The sequence below is a fragment of the Pogona vitticeps genome, chromosome 3 (genome assembly GCF_051106095.1).
Source record: "Pogona vitticeps strain Pit_001003342236 chromosome 3, PviZW2.1, whole genome shotgun sequence".
In the NCBI taxonomy this organism is placed as follows: Eukaryota; Metazoa; Chordata; class Lepidosauria; order Squamata; family Agamidae; genus Pogona; species Pogona vitticeps.
In genome coordinates, this window is record NC_135785.1 from 18820992 (window position 1) to 18842151 (window position 21160).

At 43.6% G+C, this 21160-nt stretch overlaps 1 protein-coding gene across 4 annotated transcripts in view; it reads left to right on the top strand.

Moving 5' to 3' along the window:
* GOLIM4 (golgi integral membrane protein 4) overlaps nt 1–21160 on the top strand; it is a 70162-nt gene that overhangs the window by 29376 nt on the left and 19626 nt on the right. For 2 of the 4 annotated variants that reach the window (XM_072996166.2, XM_078389678.1), the window contains 2 exons: nt 4731–4898; nt 15134–15484. In XM_072996166.2, coding sequence (XP_072852267.2) covers nt 4731–4898; nt 15134–15484 — 519 coding nt within the window. The remainder of the gene's footprint in view (nt 1–4730; nt 4899–15133; nt 15485–21160) is intronic. The other 2 variants (XM_078389679.1, XM_078389680.1) reach the window with 1 other exon arrangement.

The window sequence follows — 21160 nt, forward strand, 5'->3', positions numbered from 1 at the left end:
GGACTATGTGGCTCTCCTGACACTGTGGGAATACCCCTGTCTAGAATAGCCAGCAAAGAGAGATCATGGGTGTCTAATGAAAAGCAAAGGTTCAAACATTTCCAACCCTTGCTTTATGGCACATGACTTGGTTTCCCTCATAGCAAGTGCGCAAGCAGCCCACCCATCTGCAATTGCCTCCACCTTCTGTTGGTGCTTCTTCCGTTCCAGTGGATGAGAGAGATCTTGCAGTGACTGGAAAACTTGTTGATGGCTAGGATGTTGTTCTTCAATTGGCAGGCAGACAATAGTGGATGGATGTGTTTTAGGTGGCATGCTAGAGACCGGGCTCTCCATGATTTTTGTCTTCTCTGTTCCTTTTCCCTAGGATTTTATGCTGTTCTCATTTTGCTAGGCAATGGTTGTGAGTTTTTCTTTTTGGATTTTTCCTAACCTTTTGTAGATGGTTAGATGAGCCCCTCAGGTCAGAAGGCGTTCAACATGCTACTGAGGAACAGCAGAGGACAAGTTACAAGTAGCTCCAGAGCTAAGGAAGTAGTTGGGCCAAAGCTGAAGGGACGCTCAGCTGTGGACGTGCCTGGAAGTGAAAGGAAAGTGAAATGCTGCAAAGAAAAATACTGCATAGGAACCTGGAATGTAAGATCTATGAACCTTGGGAAGCTGGAGGTGGTTAAACAGGAGATGGCAAGAATAAACATTGACATCCTGGGTGTCAGTGAACTAAAATGGATGGGAATGGGTGGATTCAATTCAGATGATTATCATATCTACTATTGTGGGCAAGAATCCCATAGAAGGAATTGAGTAGCCCTTCATAGTCAACAAAAGAGTGGGAAAAGCTGTACTGGGATACATTCTCAAAAATGATAGAAAGATTTCAATACGAATCCAAGGCAGGCCGTTCAACATCACAGTAATCCAAGTTTATGCACTAACCATCGATGCTGAAGAGGCTGAAATGGACCAATTCTATGAAGACTTATAACACTTTCTAGAACTGACACCAAAGAAAGATGTCCTCATTCTAGGGGACTGGAATGCTAAAGGAGGGCGTCAAGAGATAAAAGGAACAAAAGGGAAATTTGGCCTTGGAGTTCAAAACGAAGCAGGGCAAAGGCTAATAGAGTTTTGTCAAGTGAACAACTACTCATCGCAAACACTCTTTTCCAATAACACAAGAGGCGACTCTACACATGGACATCACCGGATGGGCAATACCAATATCAGATTGATTATGTTCTTTGCAACCAAGGATGGAGAAGCTCTATACAGTCAGCAAAAAGAAGACCTGGAGCTGATTGTGGCTCTGATCATCAGCTTCTTCTAGCAAAACTCAAGCTTAAACTGAAGAAAATAGGAAAAACCACTGGGCTAGTCAGGTATAATCTAAATCAAATCCCTTATGAATACATAGTGGAAGTGAAGAACAGATTTAAGGAACTAGATTTGGTGGACAGAGTGCCTGAAGAACTATGGATGGAGGCTCATACAGGAAGCAGCAACGAAAACCATCCCAAAGAAAAGGAAATGCAAGAAAGCAAAGTGGTTGTCCAACGAGGCCTTACAAATAGCAGAGAGGAGAAGGGAAACAAAATGCAAGGGAGATAGGGAAAGATACAAAAAATTGACTGCAGACTTCCAAAGAATAGCAAGGAGAGAGAAGAGAGCCTTCTTAAATGAACAGTGTGAAGATATAGAGGAAAATAATAGAAAGAGAAAAACCAGAGATCTGTTCAGGAAGATTGGAGATATTAAAGGAACATTTTGTGCAATGGTGGACATGATAAAGGACAAAAATGATAGGGACCTAACAGAAGCAGAAGACATCAAGAAGAGGTGGCAAGAATACACAGATGAATTATACCAGAAAGATCTGGATGTTCCGGACAACCCAGATAGTGTGATTGCTGACCTTGAGCCTGGAGAGTGAAGTCAAGTGGGCCTTAGAAAGCCTGATTAACAACAAGGCCAATGGAGGTGATGGCATTCCAGTGGAACTATTTAAAATCTTAAAAGATGACACTATTAAGGTGCTACATTCAATATGCCAGCAAGTTTGGAAAACTCAGCAGTGGCTAGAGGATTGGAAAAGATCAGTCTACATCCCAGTCCCAAAGAAGGGCAGTGCCAAAGAATGCTCCAACTACCGTGCAGTTGCACTTATTTCACACGCTAGCAAGGTTATGCTCAAAATCCTCCAAGGAGTATGTGGACCGAGAACTGCGAGAAGTACAATCTGGATTTCGAAGGAGCAGAGGAGCTAGAGACCAAATTGCTAACATGTGCTGGATTATGGAGAAAGCCAGAGAGTTCCAGAAAAACATCTACCTCTGCTTCATTGACTACACAAAAGCCTTTGACAGCAAACAATGGCAAGTCCTTAAAGAAATAGGAGTGCCTATCTCCTGAGAAATCTATACATTGGAAAGGAAGCAACAGTTAGAACTGGATATGGAACAACTGATTGGTTCAGAACTGGGAAAGAATTATGACAAAGTTGTATATTGTCTCCCATCTTATCTAATTTATATGCAGAATACATCATGCGAAAGGCAGAACTGGATGAATCCCAAGCCGGAATTAAGATTGCCAGAAGAAACATCAGATATGCAGATGATGCCACTCTGATGGCAGAAAGTAAGGAGGAATTAAGGAACCTTGTAATGAGGGTGAAAGAGGAGAGTGCAAAAAACGGTCTGAAGCTGAACATCAAAACAACTAAGATCATGGCCACTGGTCCCGTCACATCCTGGCAAATAGAAGGGGAAGATATGGAGGCAGTGACAGATTTTACTTTCTTGGGCTCCATGATCACTGCAGATGGTGACAACAGCCATGAAATTAAAACACGTCTGCTTTTTGGGAGGAAAGCGATGGCATACCTAGATAGCATCTTAAAAAACAGAGACATCATCTTGCCGACAAAGGTCCGCACAGTCAAAGCTATGGTTTTTCTAGTAGCAATGTATGGAAGTAAGCTGGACCATAAAGAAGACTGACCGCTGAACAATTGATACTTTTGAATTGTGGTGCTGGAGGAGACTCTTGAAATTCCCCTGGACTGCAAGGAGAACAAACCTATCCATTTTGAAGGAAATCAACCCTGAGTGCTCACTGGAAGGACAGATCTTGAAGCTGAGGCTCCAGTACTTTGGCCATCTCATGGAAAGAGAAGACTCCCTGGAAAAGATCCTGATGTTGGGAAAGTGTGAGGGCAAGAGGATAAGGGGAAGACAGAGGACGAGATGGTTGGACAGTGTCATCGAAGCTACCAACATGAATTTGACCCAACTCCGGGAGGCAGTGGAAGACAGGAGGGCCTGGCATGCTCTGGTCCATGGGATCACAAATTCGGACACGACTTAACGACTAAACAACCTTTTGTATGGTTCCTGCTTATTGCTTTGAAGTGAGCCCTTTGAATTCAGCAAAATCACTTGTCCTGTGATGCTTCTTAGCGCCTATCCCTTCTACTCTGCTAGCAAAGGAAAGGGTTTTTTCCTGTGTGTTGAAAAGTAGCTCTTACTCTCCTTTTAAGACTTCACAATAGATCAGTATATTGTGTATATCTTAAGGGATTTAGCATGTGTTTTTAATCATGTTTATGATGCAGGGTTTTTTTAAAGTGGTTTTTTTTTGTTTGCTTTTACCTCTTCCACTTGGCAAGGCGTTACTAAGTATTATAGTCACCTATTTCCAGTATTTCTGTGCCACCCCATAGCAGGGGTTCTCGCGATGGTTTTACGAAAGAAACTTGTGCACCATAACAGTGTATATCACAAGCATCCCATGTGAAGATCTGCAGCCTTAGGTGCCTCTATTATGCAGTATCCACTCTCTCTTTGTTGAGGGAGAACAATCATGCAGGAGTGGCTGTTGTGTGTGTGCAGTTGACCCCTGTGTCATAAATACTGTTTTTAAGCTAGGTGGGAGGCTGAGATTCTTCCATACACAATGTGTGTGATTGGAAACGTGAAGGACGAGTGGAAGGAAGAAGAAATTGAAAGTGGGTGAAGCGGAATGCGGTTTGAAGAAGAACAGGGTGGGAAGGTGTGTTTTCCAGGCACACCTAGTTGTGACTTTGTAGATATGTAGGCCCAAGGTGTGATCTTACAGAACCACACATGCTACAGCCTTTCACTTTTTCTTCTGGATGGTTTTTATTGTATACTGTATGGCTAACGGGCTTTGTGTGGGCACCTCCATGCCTGCTGTGGGATATAGGATGTTGGATTAGATAAACCTTCAATTCAATGCATCAAGATCCCTCTTGTGTTCTTATTAAGCAAGGGAAGCAGTCTTTCTTACATGCATCTCTAACAACTGATGAGATTAAATTTTATTTTTTGGGGGGTGGCAGCAGCCCTGGGGTAGGGGTTTTCGAAGAAATTCATGAATTTATTTTATTTATGCTTTTTTTATTGGAAGGGGACTGTACTAATTCACTTCTGGCAGTTTGCTCTTCTCTTCTTCTGCGTAGCATGAAAAACTAATCCCAGTTTTTGAGCTACGGGGATTTTCCGCTAGACTTTGCATGCCTGCTATAATGTATTAAATTGGCATGCTCTCTTGCAGAGAAACATGTAGCTTGCGCTCAGAGGCATTTTTGATCTGATGTGCATGTTTGGTTAAAATGCCCATTTTGCTTCAGTGCCACCCACTTCCCTGCCATTTTTAATAAGAAGCGGTTCATTTGACAGTGCTGTCCAATGGTTCCATTTGACTTCTAGTCCCAGGTGGAGGAATACAGACAGTTGAAGGACACCCTCAAAAAGATGCCTAGTTTCCAGAGGCTGGAAAATGCTGACCAGTCACATGTTCTGCCAGTGACACCGATGCCTTCTCCTTTAAGTGACTCCAAAACACCTGGCACAGATAGAGCTGAAGAGCAAAAGAAGGTAATCCTAGATGACCAACAAAGCCATCTTCCATAATAATGATGATGCTCATCATTAGCATTTATGTACTTGTTTTGAGTAGTCAGAAGACTGCATATTATCTCAGTCATTCTTACAGCAACTTTCTGAGGTGAATCAGTAACCAGAGCCACACTGTATATGTCAAGGAGGCTGAGACGACAAATAGTGGCTTAATTCTGACATCACATTAAAATATTTTTAAGGATCCTTTAATTGTGGTTGACCATGATATCTGTTTTTACAAGTTGTGATATGTCTTCGGCCAGACTGTGATTTTCTGACACTACTATTTACAGACTATAGTTCATATTATCTGCAAGTTGAGTCATGGCAACTTCCAGATAACCACACCTTGGTGACGGAGAATCTTCACAGATATATAGCTCATGTTCATTATGGTTTGATACTGCAGCTGAAAGACAGGTAGCGATGGGATTTGTTAATTTCTTGGACTACAAATCCCTTTTTTTTTTTTAACAAATTCTGGGAGTTTTACCTGATTTTCACATACCTTACAAATATCTAAATGTGGCTCACTCACATTTAGGAGAAAAGGCCTAAACTGGTAGGCTTTGAGGCTTAGCTAGGCCTAGCTCTGCCTAGCATCCTCTTCAGAAAGACTGGAGCACAGGGGCAGGAACAGCAGGCTTGGGTGGAGCTAGGCCTAGCTAAAACCTCAAAGCCTCTCAGTTTAGGCTTTTCATCTCAATTTGTCAGAACCTAATAAGGATACCTGATTCCCTAGATTTATAGATCTCTCAGGCAAAGAACAGAAGCCTATGATTGGTCATAGCTAATGTTATCCCAGTAAAGGGTGATTCCCTAAATGAGACCAGACAATCAGTGACAAGCATTTCCAAATTCATTGAAGTATCTCACTACAAGTGTCTTCATTGTTGCAATAATTCTAGGTATTTCCCAAACTCGTTAAATTTCTAACAGTGTATGTCCCCTATTGTGTCTCAAGGGGAGCCATATTTAAACGTCTGTAAGTCAGGTTCAACTCCCGGAATGGGGGATTATGGGATATGTAGTCCAAGAAATTTAAAAAAATATTCTGTTCCTGTTGACATGATAGGTACAGCTGTAAATATGGGAAAGACGAGTAGCTGGAAAATAAAAGCCGAGAAGAATCTCCAAACCATGGTTTGTGTATACATTTTGAAGTGTAAACCATGTTTGAGTTATCTTCTGAGCAGCAGGCACTCCGGAGTTCATGGCAGGATGCAAGATGGGAACCATAGAATCCCTAGCCAGTTGGACACACAGTATCTTATGCTGCCTCTTAAGAAGCATAAACTGTGGGAAATGACAGCACTTTTTCACTTCTTTCTATCCAGAATATGAAGAAATTCGCAAAGTTGAGTAAATTTCTTCAGAAAGAAACAAACAAAATTCTCATTTGTACAAGCCAGATTTCACTAGGTATAGCTATTCCGAGCACAAAAAGACCAGGTTGTGCCTGACTGCCAAAGAGATATTAACACATATGTGACAAACCCAGACCTACTGGGATCTATCACACAGTTACTAAGCTGCCACCAACCATTCCCTATAATAAGTCACACAGACCAGGGATGGATTTTTAAACAACAAAAAGAATAAAGTTTATTTTAAATACACACAGGGAAAAATAAGCAATCAGGTGAATAAAATAAAGTAACGTGGCTTATTTTCACACACACCAGCATACAGTTTGGTTCACCTAGAACCTTTAACTTAAAGCACAGACCCTGAACCCATCAGTTCTGGCTAACCCACAGACCCCTGAACCTTTCAGGCTGGTACTCTGACACACAGTAGTACCCTGTCAGACACCCAGACTCCCACAACAGCTTCTTCTTCCCCAGCTGCTGCTTCGTCCCAACCCAGTGTCTCACAGTCTGTCTCAGCATCTCCCTTCACCACACAGGCATCACATATTTATACAGTACAGCCCCTCCTCCTGATGTCCCGCCTTCCACTCCCCATAGGATGGAACTTTCCCTCCAAACCCATGACAGACAGGTAACATCAGTGCTGTTATGTAACACCTCCCCTCTTTATAAGTTGTTTTGTAGGGGGAAAGCTAAAAGTGCTTTTCACCAAAAAACAACCTGTATAAAATACACAACAACAGTAATACATACCAAATAATACTTACATCCAAAGTTAACCATAGCAAATATGCATTTAAACATTTTACCATATACAGTACATCAATTTACCTTTATTCATACAAACCAATTTAAAACCAGGTACATTTTAACTTTTTGTTTTCATTATATACATATAGTCCATGTTCTTTCGCCGTCTTCAGTCTTCAGGTCTTCTTGATAAGGCGTCAGCAACACAGTTCACTGACCCTCTGACCACCTTCACTTCAAAGTCATAGTCCTGTAAGTTCAAAGCCCACCTCATAAGTTTGCTATTGTGGGTTTTCATCGTCTTTAACCATTGCAATGGTGAATGGTCAGTACACAGAATAAAATGTCTTCCCCAGATGTAAGGCTTGGCCTTCTGGATCGCGTAGACTATGGCCAAACACTCCTTCTCCACGGTTGCCAAATGTCTCTCACCTTTTTGAAGTTTCCTACTCAGGTAGGACACTGGATGCTGGTCACCATTTTCAGCCTCCTGGCACAGAACTGCTCCTACCCCGCTGTTAGACGCATCGGTGTAGATGATGAACTCCCGGTCGAAGTCTGGAGCACGCAGGACAGGATAGTTGATTAACGCCTCCTTCAACCTCTGGAACGCCGCCTCACAGTCGCTGGTCCACGGGATGCGGTCATCAGCCTTCTTCCTCGTCAGATCGGTCAGCGGAGCCGCAATCTCGCTAAACCTCGGGATGAACTTTCTGTAGTAGCCCACCAACCCAAGAAATGATTTGACTTTTTTCTTGGTGTTGGGTCTAGGCCAATCACGAACAGCTTCTATTTTGGCCTCCAGGGGTTTTATCACTCCTCCCCCTACCATGTGACCCAAGTATTTTATTTCTGGGCTACCCAGCTGACACTTGCTGGCCTTTACTGTTAGCCCTGCTGCACTTAACCTCTGCAGCACTAACTCCAGGTGTATCAGGTGATCTTCCCAGGTATTACTGAAGATCCCTATGTCGTCAATGTAGGCCACTGTAAAGTCACTGAGCCCTGCCAAGGTCTGGTCCATCAGCCTTTGGAATGTGGCTGGTGCATTTCTGAGACCAAAGCTCAGGACTCGAAACTCATAGAGACCAAAAGGGCTGCAAAAGGCAGTCTTTTCTTGATCCCTGGGATCAATTCTTAATTGCCAATATCCCTTTACCAGGTCCAATGATGAGATGAACCGACAACCCCCTATGGTTTCAATCAGATTGTCTAGCCTGGGCATTGGGTAGGCATCAGGAGTGGTTACACGGTTTAATTTCCTGTAATCAACACAAAACCTAATGCTCCCATCAGGCTTGTCCACAAGGACTATCGGAGAGGACCAAGGACTAGAAGAGGGGACGATTATGTTCTCCCTCAGCATCTCGTCCAGCTCCTTCCGCACCTTGTCCCTATAGGGTCCCGTTACTCGGTATGGGGATACTGCCTGCGGGGGTGCATCCCCTGTGTGGATCCGATGCATCACTCCCTTCACTATCCCCGGCTTGTTGGAAAACACCTGTTGATATTTACTAAGCAGCGTTTTTAGTTCTTGCTGCTGGTCTTGGGTGAGTGCAGGACTGATCTTTACCTCCTCTGGGTTGTATTTTACTTCCCCTCTACCCTCCCAGAAGGGTAATTCCGCTTCCTCACTCTCAGCTGCTTTTATCGCGAATAAAACCCTCTGTTCCCCTCTGTAGTAGGGTTTTAGGGCATTCACATGAACCACCCTCCTTGCTTGGTTCTCCTCCTGCTCTATTAGGTAGTTCAGGTCTGACATCTTGGAAATGACCCTATATGGTCCTGCCCATTTGAGCTGCAGTTTATTCTCTCTGCAGGGCCTAAGCCAAAGCACTTCCTCCCCTGGGTCAAAGTGCCTCTCTCTAGCTTTGTGGTCATACCATGTTTTCTGTCTGACCTTCTGGGCTTGCAGGTTTTCTGCTGCCAGCTCTAGATTTCTCTTTAGGTCATTCATCAAGGTGTCTATGTATGTCACAACGTCTTGTGGGTCATCCTGGGTGATCTGCTCCCAATTTTGTTTGATCAAATCAAGGGGCCCTTTCACCCCTAAGTGTGCAGCAAACATGTCAGAGTGACCCCTTTTTAAAATCATGGGGCGATACTTTTCAGGTACCACCAGCTGACTTCTGATCCCATCTCCCCCTTTTGAGATATTCCTCAGGGTTTCTCTATATAAAATCCCCTTTTCCTCCAGAAATCTCACTGGGGTTTCAGGTGTTAGCTGGGCGTCAGTCACCTGTTCAAAACACTTTTGGAGAGTGGCGTCTGCCTTCTGCTCCTGTCCAAATCTGCTGTCTGTGGTTAAGGTTTCCACCACAGCTTCTGAACTCCCCCCACCTGCTTCCGTCTCTGGCTCATCATTACCCCCCTGAACTGTCCCTGTGGTGGCTTGTGAGCGTGTAATCACTAGCACCCGTTTCACATGTTCAGCCAGGTCATTTCCCACGAGCACGGCTGCTGGCAGAGTCGATGAAATCGCTATCCGCCAATCTCCCCTCCAGCCTTGAAAGTTGACAGGTACCTCTGCTACTGGCAGAGAGATTATCTGCCCCTCAATCCCTGCCACCTTCATGCTCTCATTTGGGATTATAAACTCCCTAGGGATAATATCTGGATGGCACAGGGTTACCTGGGAACAAGTGTCCCGCAGCCCCCTATACTGACGGTCAAGTACTCCTACGTCCACCCCTGCTGTCTCAAACAACTGAGAATCTGTTTTTATCAGCGAGCAGCGCTTTACCTCCACAAGAGGACCATTTTCCTCAGCCTGATCAGCATAGGTAGCTGTTCCAGACTGAGTAGTCATGGCAACAGGCTCCCTCTGTGACAATGAGCTTTGCTCTTTCTGGACACAGAACACAGCTTTTGGCTTGGTTCCACTAGAATCATGAGGCACATTTCCTTTTATCTGCTTCCATTTCTCACACCCTGAGATTAGATGGCCCTTTCCCTCACAGAAATAACATTTTCTGCTATACTTGGAGTCTTTCTCCTCTGGGTTTGGTTTTCCCTCCAAAATCTGGTTCCTGGACTGGCTCTGCCCAGAAGGTTTATCAACAAAATGGCCGCCCATTTTTGGCAGGCTCTGAACTAACCCTTTGGAGTACTTAGGGTCCCATGTTTCCCTCATGTTTTGTTCAGAATAATTCAGGTTTTGAGGTTGTGCCTTAACCTGTGTGCCTTCTTTTGGTTTCTTTTCCAGCTCCTTTTGCTTAGCCTCAAACTCAGCCCTGATCTGTAAAATTTCTTCCTCAGCCCTAGCTTTTATCTCTTTTACTTTTTCTTCAGTCTTATCTCTGATTTCTTTTAATTTAATGTCTTTTTGCTGATTATATTTTTCAAGATCTTGCTCACTTTGTCTGGCCTGAGCCTCATACTTTTCTCTTTCCGCAATTTCTTCAACTGATAAATTGTTGTTTCTCTTATTGAGGAATGTTAATTCTAATTGTGCCATTCTAATTCTGTGTTTCAGTTCCATCTCTTCTATCCTCATGGCCATTTCCCTTTTCCTGGCATCTGCCTCTACCTGACTGATTTCAGCTCTTTCTCTGGCCTCACTTTCCATTCTCTCTATTTCAAATTGCCTCATCCTCAGTTCATGCTGTTGGGCTATGATCATTTTCCTAAGTTCTGGGTTTTGTTCTCCTGTGCTGTCACCCTGCACTGAGCCAAATTCATCCTCAGAACCTTGGTCCACCTGGGGGTCTTTCACTTCACCCATTTCTGCTACTTGGCTTCGAGTCAAGGGCATAACCCCCCCCTCAGAACAGGCTGCTTTAAAAGTCAAGCCTCAAAATAAAACGACCACTTTTTTTTCCTTTTACCTCAGAACCAGCTCTCCCTAGAGATTGCTGCTGTTCTTCAGCACTAAAGTTGCAACAGTATCGAGTCAGAGCCTACCCCCCTCTGCTGGGCCTCTCAGCTGGCAAGCTAGCTCACTGTTGCTACGCAGATTTGCCTCAGCTTTTCCCGCCAAAACTAGGCTGCCTCAGAGCACCTAAATCTAAGTCTCCCCAGTTGGCACGTTCTTCTACTAGTGCACCTCCCCGTGAGGTACACCTAGAAGATTACCTACGCGCCTCAGACTGTCCCTGACTAGACCCCCCTTGCTCTGGGCACACTTGCCAAGGCTTTGCTGGACCACTGGACAACTGGACCAGTCGTATCCCACACGCTGGACACCAATCAATGTGACAAACCCAGACCTACTGGGATCTATCACACAGTTACTAAGCTGCCACCAACCATTCCCTATAATAAGTCACACAGACCAGGGATGGATTTTTAAACAACAAAAAGAATAAAGTTTATTTTAAATACACACAGGGAAAAATAAGCAATCAGGTGAATAAAATAAAGTAACGTGGCTTATTTTCACACACACCAGCATACAGTTTGGTTCACCTAGAACCTTTAACTTAAAGCACAGACCCTGAACCCATCAGTTCTGGCTAACCCACAGACCCCTGAACCTTTCAGGCTGGTACTCTGACACACAGTAGTACCCTGTCAGACACCCAGACTCCCACAACAGCTTCTTCTTCCCCAGCTGCTGCTTCGTCCCAACCCAGTGTCTCACAGTCTGTCTCAGCATCTCCCTTCACCACACAGGCATCACATATTTATACAGTACAGCCCCTCCTCCTGATGTCCCGCCTTCCACTCCCCATAGGATGGAACTTTCCCTCCAAACCCATGACAGACAGGTAACATCAGTGCTGTTATGTAACAACATAATGTAAAAAAGACTTAGTGGCCTTGTAAATATCATTGAACGCACAGAGATTCAAAGACAGATTTTTCAAAGAGGTAAAAGTTCATAATCCCTGGACCAGAAATCAACATTGTGTTAGCTTCAGCTTCTTGCACACTTGGTGTTAAAAATAAATCTCAGATCCTTTCCATTCTAAATATAAAGGAATGTGTGAACATTGGTAGATTCTTAGCACAGATGAAGGTCTGTCCCTTTTGTCACCACCTGCTTATGTGCATTGCTCCCCTCCATGTTTGGGTACCTGTAGTGGTAGCCTCTGTACATGCACAAATCTTCTCCTCCTGCTCATCTTTTTTTGGTGCTAGTTTTAATTCAGGCAGGATTTTGGCATGTAGTCACTGCCTAGATAGCTCATTGGTTTAGGTATCTGGTTGTGAAGCCAGAGGTTAGGGAGTTCGAGTCCTCACTGTGCCTTCTGGGAGAACAACTAACCTGTGTGGCCTTGGGCAAGCTGCACAGTCCCAGGGCACCCCCCCCCCCCCCCGAAGAAGGGAGAAGGGAATGGCAAACCAGTTCTGAGTATTCTTTACCTGGAAACCCCCACAAGGTGTTGCCATCAGTCAGAATTGATGGCACACGAATATTATTATTTGTCAAATAGCTGGATGGTGTCGTTTGTTACCAAGTGAATTCTCTATCTTTCTCGAACAACAAGTTTTTAAATTGTCCTTTAAATTGCCTTTCAGTGGGGTGGAACGAAGATAACAATATTATCTAGTATTAGGTCTTTATTTAGTAAATGGATGTTCTGGTTTTTAGAGGGGAAATCTTAACTGGAGAATATGCTGTAATATTTAAGTGTTCAGCACCAAAAATCATCATCAAGAAGGCCTGTTGGTCATGGCTCCCCTTTGCCCCCACAACTTGGGGTCAGCCTTGAGGTTCATTTGCTTCTAAGTAGTGCCTGCCCATATCTTTCTCATTGACTGAAATCCTGTTGCTTAGTCTAATAAATCATACTAGAGTAGGCCCATTGAATCGATAGGGTTTTGATGAATCAATTCCATTGATTCAAATGAGTCTACTCTGGTTGTGACTTACTACACTAAAATGAGGCATAATTAGAGTAAACTCATTTGAATCAATGGAACTTAAAGAGGAGTTAAGTCACCGAGTTGTCATTGATTCAGTAGGCCTACTCTCCTGCACCTTAAGAGTTCATAATCCATCTGGCTACGAAGCCAAAGGTTGGGAATTTCAAGTCTCCATTGGGCTTTCTTGAGAGGGGCTGGACTTGATGAGCCATAGGCTCCCTTCCAGCTTTGCAGTCCTAAAATGATGATCATCATGACTAAGCAACAGGATTACAGGCCTTGTCTCTTTGGCAGAGCTGGATAGAAGTGCTGAAGGAGATGGTTTTTAATTGGAAAGCTGCTCAGCAGGAGCAAGAAAATGCAGCTGTTGGCAGTGGGCAATCCACAGTGCAGCTTCATTTTGCTGTAGGTTTGACTGGCCCAGAAATAAGTCTGGAAAGACATGTTAATATCTGTTTCTGGCTTAGTGTACGAACAGTGATGTGTATTCAGCAACGCGTCCTTTGCGAATGCTTGTGGGTAATAAACCATTGAAAATCTTTGCTTTTTGCAAATGTCACATTACGATAGCTTAAGCAAGAGAAAGCAGCTTAAAAACCCCAGGTGTCATCGTGTTTGCTTAGAGCAAACGTCAGGATGTGTGTATTTTTTAATGCAGAAAGTAAATCTTTTGGCTAATACTCTCATGAAAAATTAATAAAGACAAAGAAAGGAATAAAGGACAATGACAAGCTGTCTCGGATCTATTTTTCTTTTAAAAAAAAAACGCCAGCTTTTGGCAGTAAATATGGATTGGGAGGTGGGAAGAAAGAGCTATATAAATACCATCCACGCGGGACAACGGCTGGAAAACAGAAACTATGGGCAGTTCAAACATGAAAGATTTGCTCAGACAGCTGAAGCCTAATTGGATCATTTCCAAATAGAAATACAGTACTATTGTTTTTCTTTGGGCTGATTTCGAACATGGATGTCTGCCAGTTGACGTCCCAAGCGCTTGATGGTTTGTCACACACTGATTCATGACTGAATGTCTGAATGGCCTGCTTTGGAGTCCTCTGGGTTGAGGATCATAGCAGATGTAGAGGTTTGAAAAATTTCATTTTTCTGGACTCCAGCTTCCAGAATTGCCCAGCTAGCAGGGCTGGGGTAGTTGCAACCCAAAGAAAAGTAAACGTTTGTGGCAGATGAGAAAGAAATTCTGGCTTTTGCATGTGATCCTTGGCAGAATGTGCATGTATGAGAATCCACTCTTGAATTCCTTTGCACAGGCAGGTCTGTGTCCTTCAAACCCAGTGTGTCATTCCACTAGTGGCAAACGGGGTGTTTTAAGGAAGCACAATGGTTGGGCTTGAAGTCGGGTTCCAAGTGGAGTATTTGAACCTCAAAGTGTCCTGGACTACAATTCCCATATTCCTTTCCCATCCTGGAATGGAACTTTTGGGGTTTAAAATCTAAAGCACTTGGAGGGGAAAAGGCAGTCTTTGGGAAAGTTTTATTTTGGATTACAGCTCCTATGATCTCCGAGCTTAGGTGGAATCTGGTAAGCACGTTCCAAAAAGTATATTTTCCAAATCGTTATCTACACATAAATGTTCAATTTCAAAGCTGTATATAATAGATCTGGCAATGTCCATCTTCCAGGTATTTGCTGAATCCCCTTTTTCCTTAACCTAATGATTATGCAGAAAGTTCCCCCCCCCCCCATTAAATAAGACTTTGCAAGAGATCTTGTAAATACCTTGCAGGTTTTATCCTGTTCATTCTACTTACATTCCTCTTCATCTGTGAATACATGGGCTGGTTTCCTTTTATTTTTGTGGGTAAATTTAGGACACATTTGTGATTTAACAGAAGATGTGTCTCTAGCCACACCAGCTTGCTGATGGTCTGTCATTTCCTAGATTCCTTTCCCTCTAATATTTCATTTTTATATACTTGAAAAGATTCGGCTTTCCTCGGGGTTTGGATAAATAGCAGCAAACAGCAAAATGCCCAACCTCTATGGGCAGACATTGTGTAGTTCAGAAAGGTAGATTTTCCAAATGCTGGCCTTCCAGCTAAGGATTCTGGGTGTCTTTTATGCTGTATTTTTATTCCTCCACATAGCCCATACCTCCCTGTCCTGGATTATCTGGAAAGAATTGCTCTAGTTTTACAGGAGCTAAACCATGTGTTGCACTACGTAGATATGGTCTTAGTCTTCCGCTACTGAGCAGTTACATGATGTTATAGAAAGAAAGCAGATTTGCTATATAGTTTTTTTTATGGTTTCAGCTTACATTAAATGCTGAGCAGCCAGTAGGTGGAGAAGAAGCCCACAGAGGAATGGAAGAAAAAGAAGAGAGAGCGGAACCGTTTCATCCTGGCAGAAAAGAGATTGAAGGTCATGCACCCCGGGAGTTAAATATTCAGGAGAAGCAAGAAGCGGGAGACGAGGAGGAGGAGCACATGGAACAGGTTGCGGAGGAGCACAAAAAAGAGCTGGAAGAGGAGGAAATGGAGCAAGCGGGACAACCTGAACACTTAACTGAGGATCTGGATCAGGCTCCAGAGGAGCAGGAGTGGAAGGTGAAAGAGCAAGCTGAAGAAGAAACCAATGCCCTGGTGGAACATAATCATTCAGAGGTCAGTTTCTCTCTCTTCTTGATGCTCCTTGAGTGTCTGTGAGTTGCATAAATCATAGAATCATAGCATAACTGAATTGGAAGGGTCCTATAAGGCCCTCGTGTCCAAATCAAAGCAGATTTGACAGATGGTTGTCCAATTTTCACCCCCAGCTTTCGAGCGCTCCCCACCTCCCAAGGTAATTGGTTAAGATGTTTTTCCTGATATTCAGCCTCAATCTGGCTTCCTGCAACTTGAGCCCATTATAACGTGTCCTGCACTCTGGGATGATCGAGAACAGATTCTGCCCCTTCTCTGTATTCTTTCAAGCATTTGAAAAATGATATCGTATCTTCTCCGAATAAATCTTATTGGGTGGGGAATTCTGGGAATTATGGTCCAGAAAAGTGACTTTTCCAAATGGTTGTTGTGGGTTTTTCGAGCTCTTTGGCCGTGTTCTGAAGGTTGTTCTTCCTGACGTTTCGCCAGTCTCTGTGGCCGGCATCTTCAGAGGACTGGAGTAGGAACTCTGTCCATGCTCTGTTGGTTTTTGTTGGATAGTATTTATAGCTGTGGGAATGGCTTTTGTCTTTTTTCTGGAGATAGGGTGATCAGCATGTTTTTGTTGTGATAAGGGAGGGGGGGAGGGAGAGATTATCTGCCAGATGCCAGCCACAGAGACTGGCAAAACGTCCGGAAGAACAACCTTCAGAACATGACCAAAGAGCCCGAAAAACCCACAACAACCATTAGATCCCAGCCGCGAAAGCCTTCGCGAATACATTGACTTTTCCAAAATCTGACATAAATAACAGTATAGTCTCAAGTTTACATGGAAATGCATCCTACTCTGTTTAGTGGGCCTGTGCATGATAAAAAATAACACCCATGGTTGTGTTTGGCTGGATTCCCTCGCAAGCTTCCAAATTTTCTCTATTCGTCTCTTCCTGCCAGTCTATTCCTTCAACTGGACTCTTCATTTGTTGCTCTTCTAATGAATCAAGGTCTGAAACTAGTGTCCCATTCTTGATTTGTTAGCCAGTGTTTAGATGTAAGGGAATATTTTTGTTTCCTCATTAGTTTCAGTTTAGCCTTTCTGTTCCTGTTGGGAGAAGCCAAGCAGTGGCTATTCATGATTAATAAGCCAGAAGTCTCAGCAACACTAGTGTCACTTTGCATTGGAATGTGACTGCTGACTATGGAGTAAGAGCATGTGAATGCTACACAGCTGTGTCAGTTCGAGACTACAACAGGACCCCTGTATCCATGGGGGATTGGTTCCACACACCCCTCCACCACCCATGCTGGGAAAATGCAGATTATAGCAAACACTATAGATAACATGATCTCTGGCTCCCACTAGTGCAGGGGTGGAAAATTAATTTCTATAGGGGGGGGGGGGCACATGAAAAATCTGAACTGTGTTCGGGGGCCGAACCAACTTTACTTAAAAATAAAATGAAACAGTGATGTTATGGTCATTTTTATTTTAAACTTATTAATCTTCACAAATACTAAAGAGGTTTTTTGCGGTATGTTAAAGATAAGCAACTGATCAACTTTAGAGAAAAAGCTATAAATAGTTTTGATGTTCAAAAGTGTCCGTGGGCCGGACAGGAGCAGCTCGTGGGCCGTATGTGGCCTTCAGGCCGGACTTTGCCCAGGTCTGTGCTAGTGTCTAGTTTCGGCAACTTCCTCTGTAGACATATATTTCTAGGATTTTTCTTTTAATATTTTTTATATGTTCAGACCATGAATAAGTGAATCATTGGATACAGATCCCATAGATACGGAGATCCTACTGTATTTTGTATTGGCTTGGTTCCTAGTCTTGGATCCCCAGATGTTCTTAGACTACAGTCCCCAGAAATTCTGGCCACCACAGTTAATAGTGAAGGCTTCTGGGAGTTTTAGTCCAAGAAGGGGCTTCCTAAGGAATCATGAGATTCGTAGTTTGGCGAGGTACTTGGAATTCTGTGCTAGAGAGATCTTCTGCAATCCACTAAACTGTTGTACTAGATGTTCTTGTGTAGAGAACTTTAAGTACCTCACAGACTACAAAACTGCTAATTCCATTGGAGGAAGCCATGACGGGTCAGATCAAACTGCTATAAATGTGTGGTTTAGATATAGCGCAGTGGTTCCCAAACTTTTTAGACTTCCGGCTCCCCAGTACAGTAGAACACAGGATCAGTAGTCACAGTTTCAGTTATTCACTGCCTGGAAAAAAAAACAGAAAAAACAAAATATCCATATACAGTGGGGTCTTGACTTAAGAACGGCTCAAGTTAAGAACATTTTGACTTAAGAACCACTCTCATAGGAAAATATTGACTTGACTTACATACTTAGATTTGAGTTAAGAACTGAAAAAACCCACGTGGGAGGCAGGGAAAGTGCAAAATTTGAACTTTCAGTTAACTGTTGGCCAGTGAAAAGGGTGCCTGTCTGCTTCCTTACTCCTCCCAGCGTTTAGAGAGTGGATTGGGAGACAGTCTTCAGACTGCCTGGTACTGCCTGGGCTGTATTTTCCCTGCCTTCCCTGAACCTTTCTTGACCTAAGAAAAAAAAGAAACAAAATATCCCCCTCTAGTGGTCAAAGGCAGAATAGCAGCTTCCCATTAGTTTCTATGGACGGAAAAGAGCAGATATGGATCAAATGGTTTTCAATGCATTCCTATGGGAAATGCAGATTTGACCTGAGAACTTTTTGACTTGAGAACCGCCTTCCAATACGGATTAAGTTCTCAAGTCAAGACCCCACTGTACACCTGTCTAAAGGTGTATTGGCAGGACTGGCCACTAGATGGAACTAGAGAATAATGCTGTATGCAGGTGGCTTAATGGGAACACCCTTGTGGCATGACTTCTCAGAGGGAAGCAGCTTCCAGGTAAAATAGAAAAGCCACATTTATTGTGGGGAGGGGACAGGGAAGGCTCCCTTGCACACAGGAGGGGAGGAAACCTAGTGCTTTGGCAAGACTGGGCCAGGATTCCCTCTCTGCATCATGAGAAATTGCAAGGAAGTTCTGTAGGATACTATGAGGGAGGGAGAAGGGAGGGGGGGAGAATTAGAGGTTTTTTCCAGCACCCTTGGGTTGATTTCCCGGTGCTCCATGAAGCCACATTGCACAGTTTGGGAACCGGTGATATAGCGGAATCTTCGTTGATTACAGTCGGGCTTCCTGCCTAGTAGGTATGAATGACCTTTACAACAGAGAGAAGATTGAAATATTTTGCATATTTTTGCTTTTGTCACACATCCCTACAGTGACTTCTTTCAGAATTGTGGCTGGACGCCACACATTCACTTATGGAAAATGTATTTAAACCCACATCTGTTATGACGCTGTCACTGCCCACCTTATGGGACTGATTCAGTATAAGGCAGCTTGCTATACTTCCTGGAGTTAATTTTTGACTTCTGAAAAACGTTGCACATCACTGGTGTCGTTGATAATCCAGGAATGTGCGGTACATTGGCTGTGAGATGCATGATGCTCTCCCACTTCTTATGCCCAACCAGTCCCCTGCTAGCAGAGTTTGTGTGTGTGTGTGTGTGTGTGTGTGTGTGTGCGTGCGTGTGCGTGCGTGCGTGCGTGCGCGTGCGCGCACACACACACACACACATTCATATATGAATCATTACTTCTGGAAGCCTTCAGGAGTGGCATTTCTCCTCTAAAGTTGGCTGGGCTTTTAAAAGAACACTTTCCCCCCCAAGCAAATGTCACTTTTAAATGTCACATGTTAGATGGTTAAATGTTAAAAAACGAAACAAAAACACCCACAAAACCCGACACATTTTCAGAAGAAAGATGGCCTGTGGCGGTGCGCCAGGGTGGGGATGGAGCAGAACGCACCTGCAGACTTGCTCAAATTGTCTCTTGAGTTAATTTATCAGCTTATGACTGAAACTCTGCTGGAAGCCCCATGAGAAATAGAGGGGAGTGTGTATGCTATTTTGTGTGTGTGTGTGTGTGTGTGTGTGTGTGTGTGTGTGTGTGTGTGTGTGTGTGTGTTCGTGTGCGTGTGCGTGCGTGTGTGTGTGTGTGGTGTGTGTGTGTGGTTTCACACATGGGTTATATGGGCAACCTGTAGACACTGTATCGGCTTTGGAGCGAGACCTCTTTTTCATTTACCTTTATTAGTCTAGAATGCTCTATTTTCCAAATCCCAATGTGCTCTAGTATTTTAACAGGCTGTTTTTCTATTGCAAAAGCAGCATGCCTTCGGGAAGTAAGGTCCAGGAAGGATAGTACATAGGGGATATAGATTGGCTTTTGAATGACTCTGCCTCATCTCTTAGAGGCACCAAAATGTGCTCGTTTCTTTGGTTTCCATCTAGATTTCCACTGATGACTCACAAAGTCATCTTGTTATTCCAAGCACCATTAGAGGTTAGTTACTGTTTACCTGCAGGCAAATAGTTGGATGGCGTTTCAATTACGTGGAATTCTTCCTTGATACTCTTGCCTACTAATTCAAGATTCCGGGCCCCCAGCCCCCCAGAAATTTTCCTCAGCACCATTCTCTCCCCCTCTCTCTCTCCCTCTCTCTCTCCCCCCCCCTCTGTGTGTGTGAGAGAGAGAGAGAGAGGGAGAGATCGATCATATGAGGGGAACAGGATTCAGCCCTTTGCTTATTTCTTTCAATGCTGCCTTCAGTTCAAAGTTATCTACTTTGAGATGAAATAGATAAGCAGTCTTTGAAGTACTATTTTAATATTAGTAAAGGGATAAGGAAAACTCCTTTTGCGATAAAGCGACCACCATTTTTATCCCATTGGCCACTATCCTACTGAGGTTTTCTGAACGTGTGAGGACCTTCATGATGGTGTTTTTCATATTTTTCCTGGACGACTAGGCATGGAATAGCCAGTCAGCAAAACAGCTCACATTGTTTGCATGAACATTGCACCGGCCAAAAGAATTTCTGGCTGTAGCTTTTTTATTTATTTATCTGCCTTCCTTGGTTCTTCACAGGGTGGTTGAAAACATTCTCACTGTTTTATCTTTACAGCAGTTTGGTAGATTGGATTAGGCAGGGGCACTGTGAGTGATGCAAGATCACGGAGCAAATCTCACGAAGGACTGGATTTTAGGACTCAGCTTTCTCTGGTTCTTGTTCATCATTTCACCTGTTAGTCTTTGCCTTTGGACAGAGTAGGAAGGGAAGGAGCTACTTGCTGGCCAGAATCTTGTTGCTTGGCATAATAAATTGCATTAGAGTAGGCCCTTTAAGGGGTTTATTGAGTTCTGTTGATTCCATGGGGTCACGAAGAGTCGGACACGACTAAGCGACTAAACAACAACAACAAATTGATTCAAACAAACTCATTCTAAGTGCAATTTATTATTTTGTCTACCGTGTTTGAGTAGCATGCCTTGTTTGCTTGTTTTACTTTGCATCACTGTGTGAAATAAAATGTGGGTAAAAGGGAAGTTGCTGCTTTTTGAGTTACATTGTATCTTGCCTTCTCAGCCCTGTAAGTGTAAGCTCAGTCAGTACTGGAGGAAGGTTTGTCTGGCCCCATTCTAGGTGTCCCCTGGCAGACAAAGACTTTTTTGATCAGGCAGACCTTGGAGGGGCTTAGGTGGGTTGCTAATACATCTTTTATGTTTTAATGAATCTAGTTTATGGTTTAACGGTGCTTGCTTTATTTGGTCTGATTTCTTGTCCCCCCAGGTTCCATGT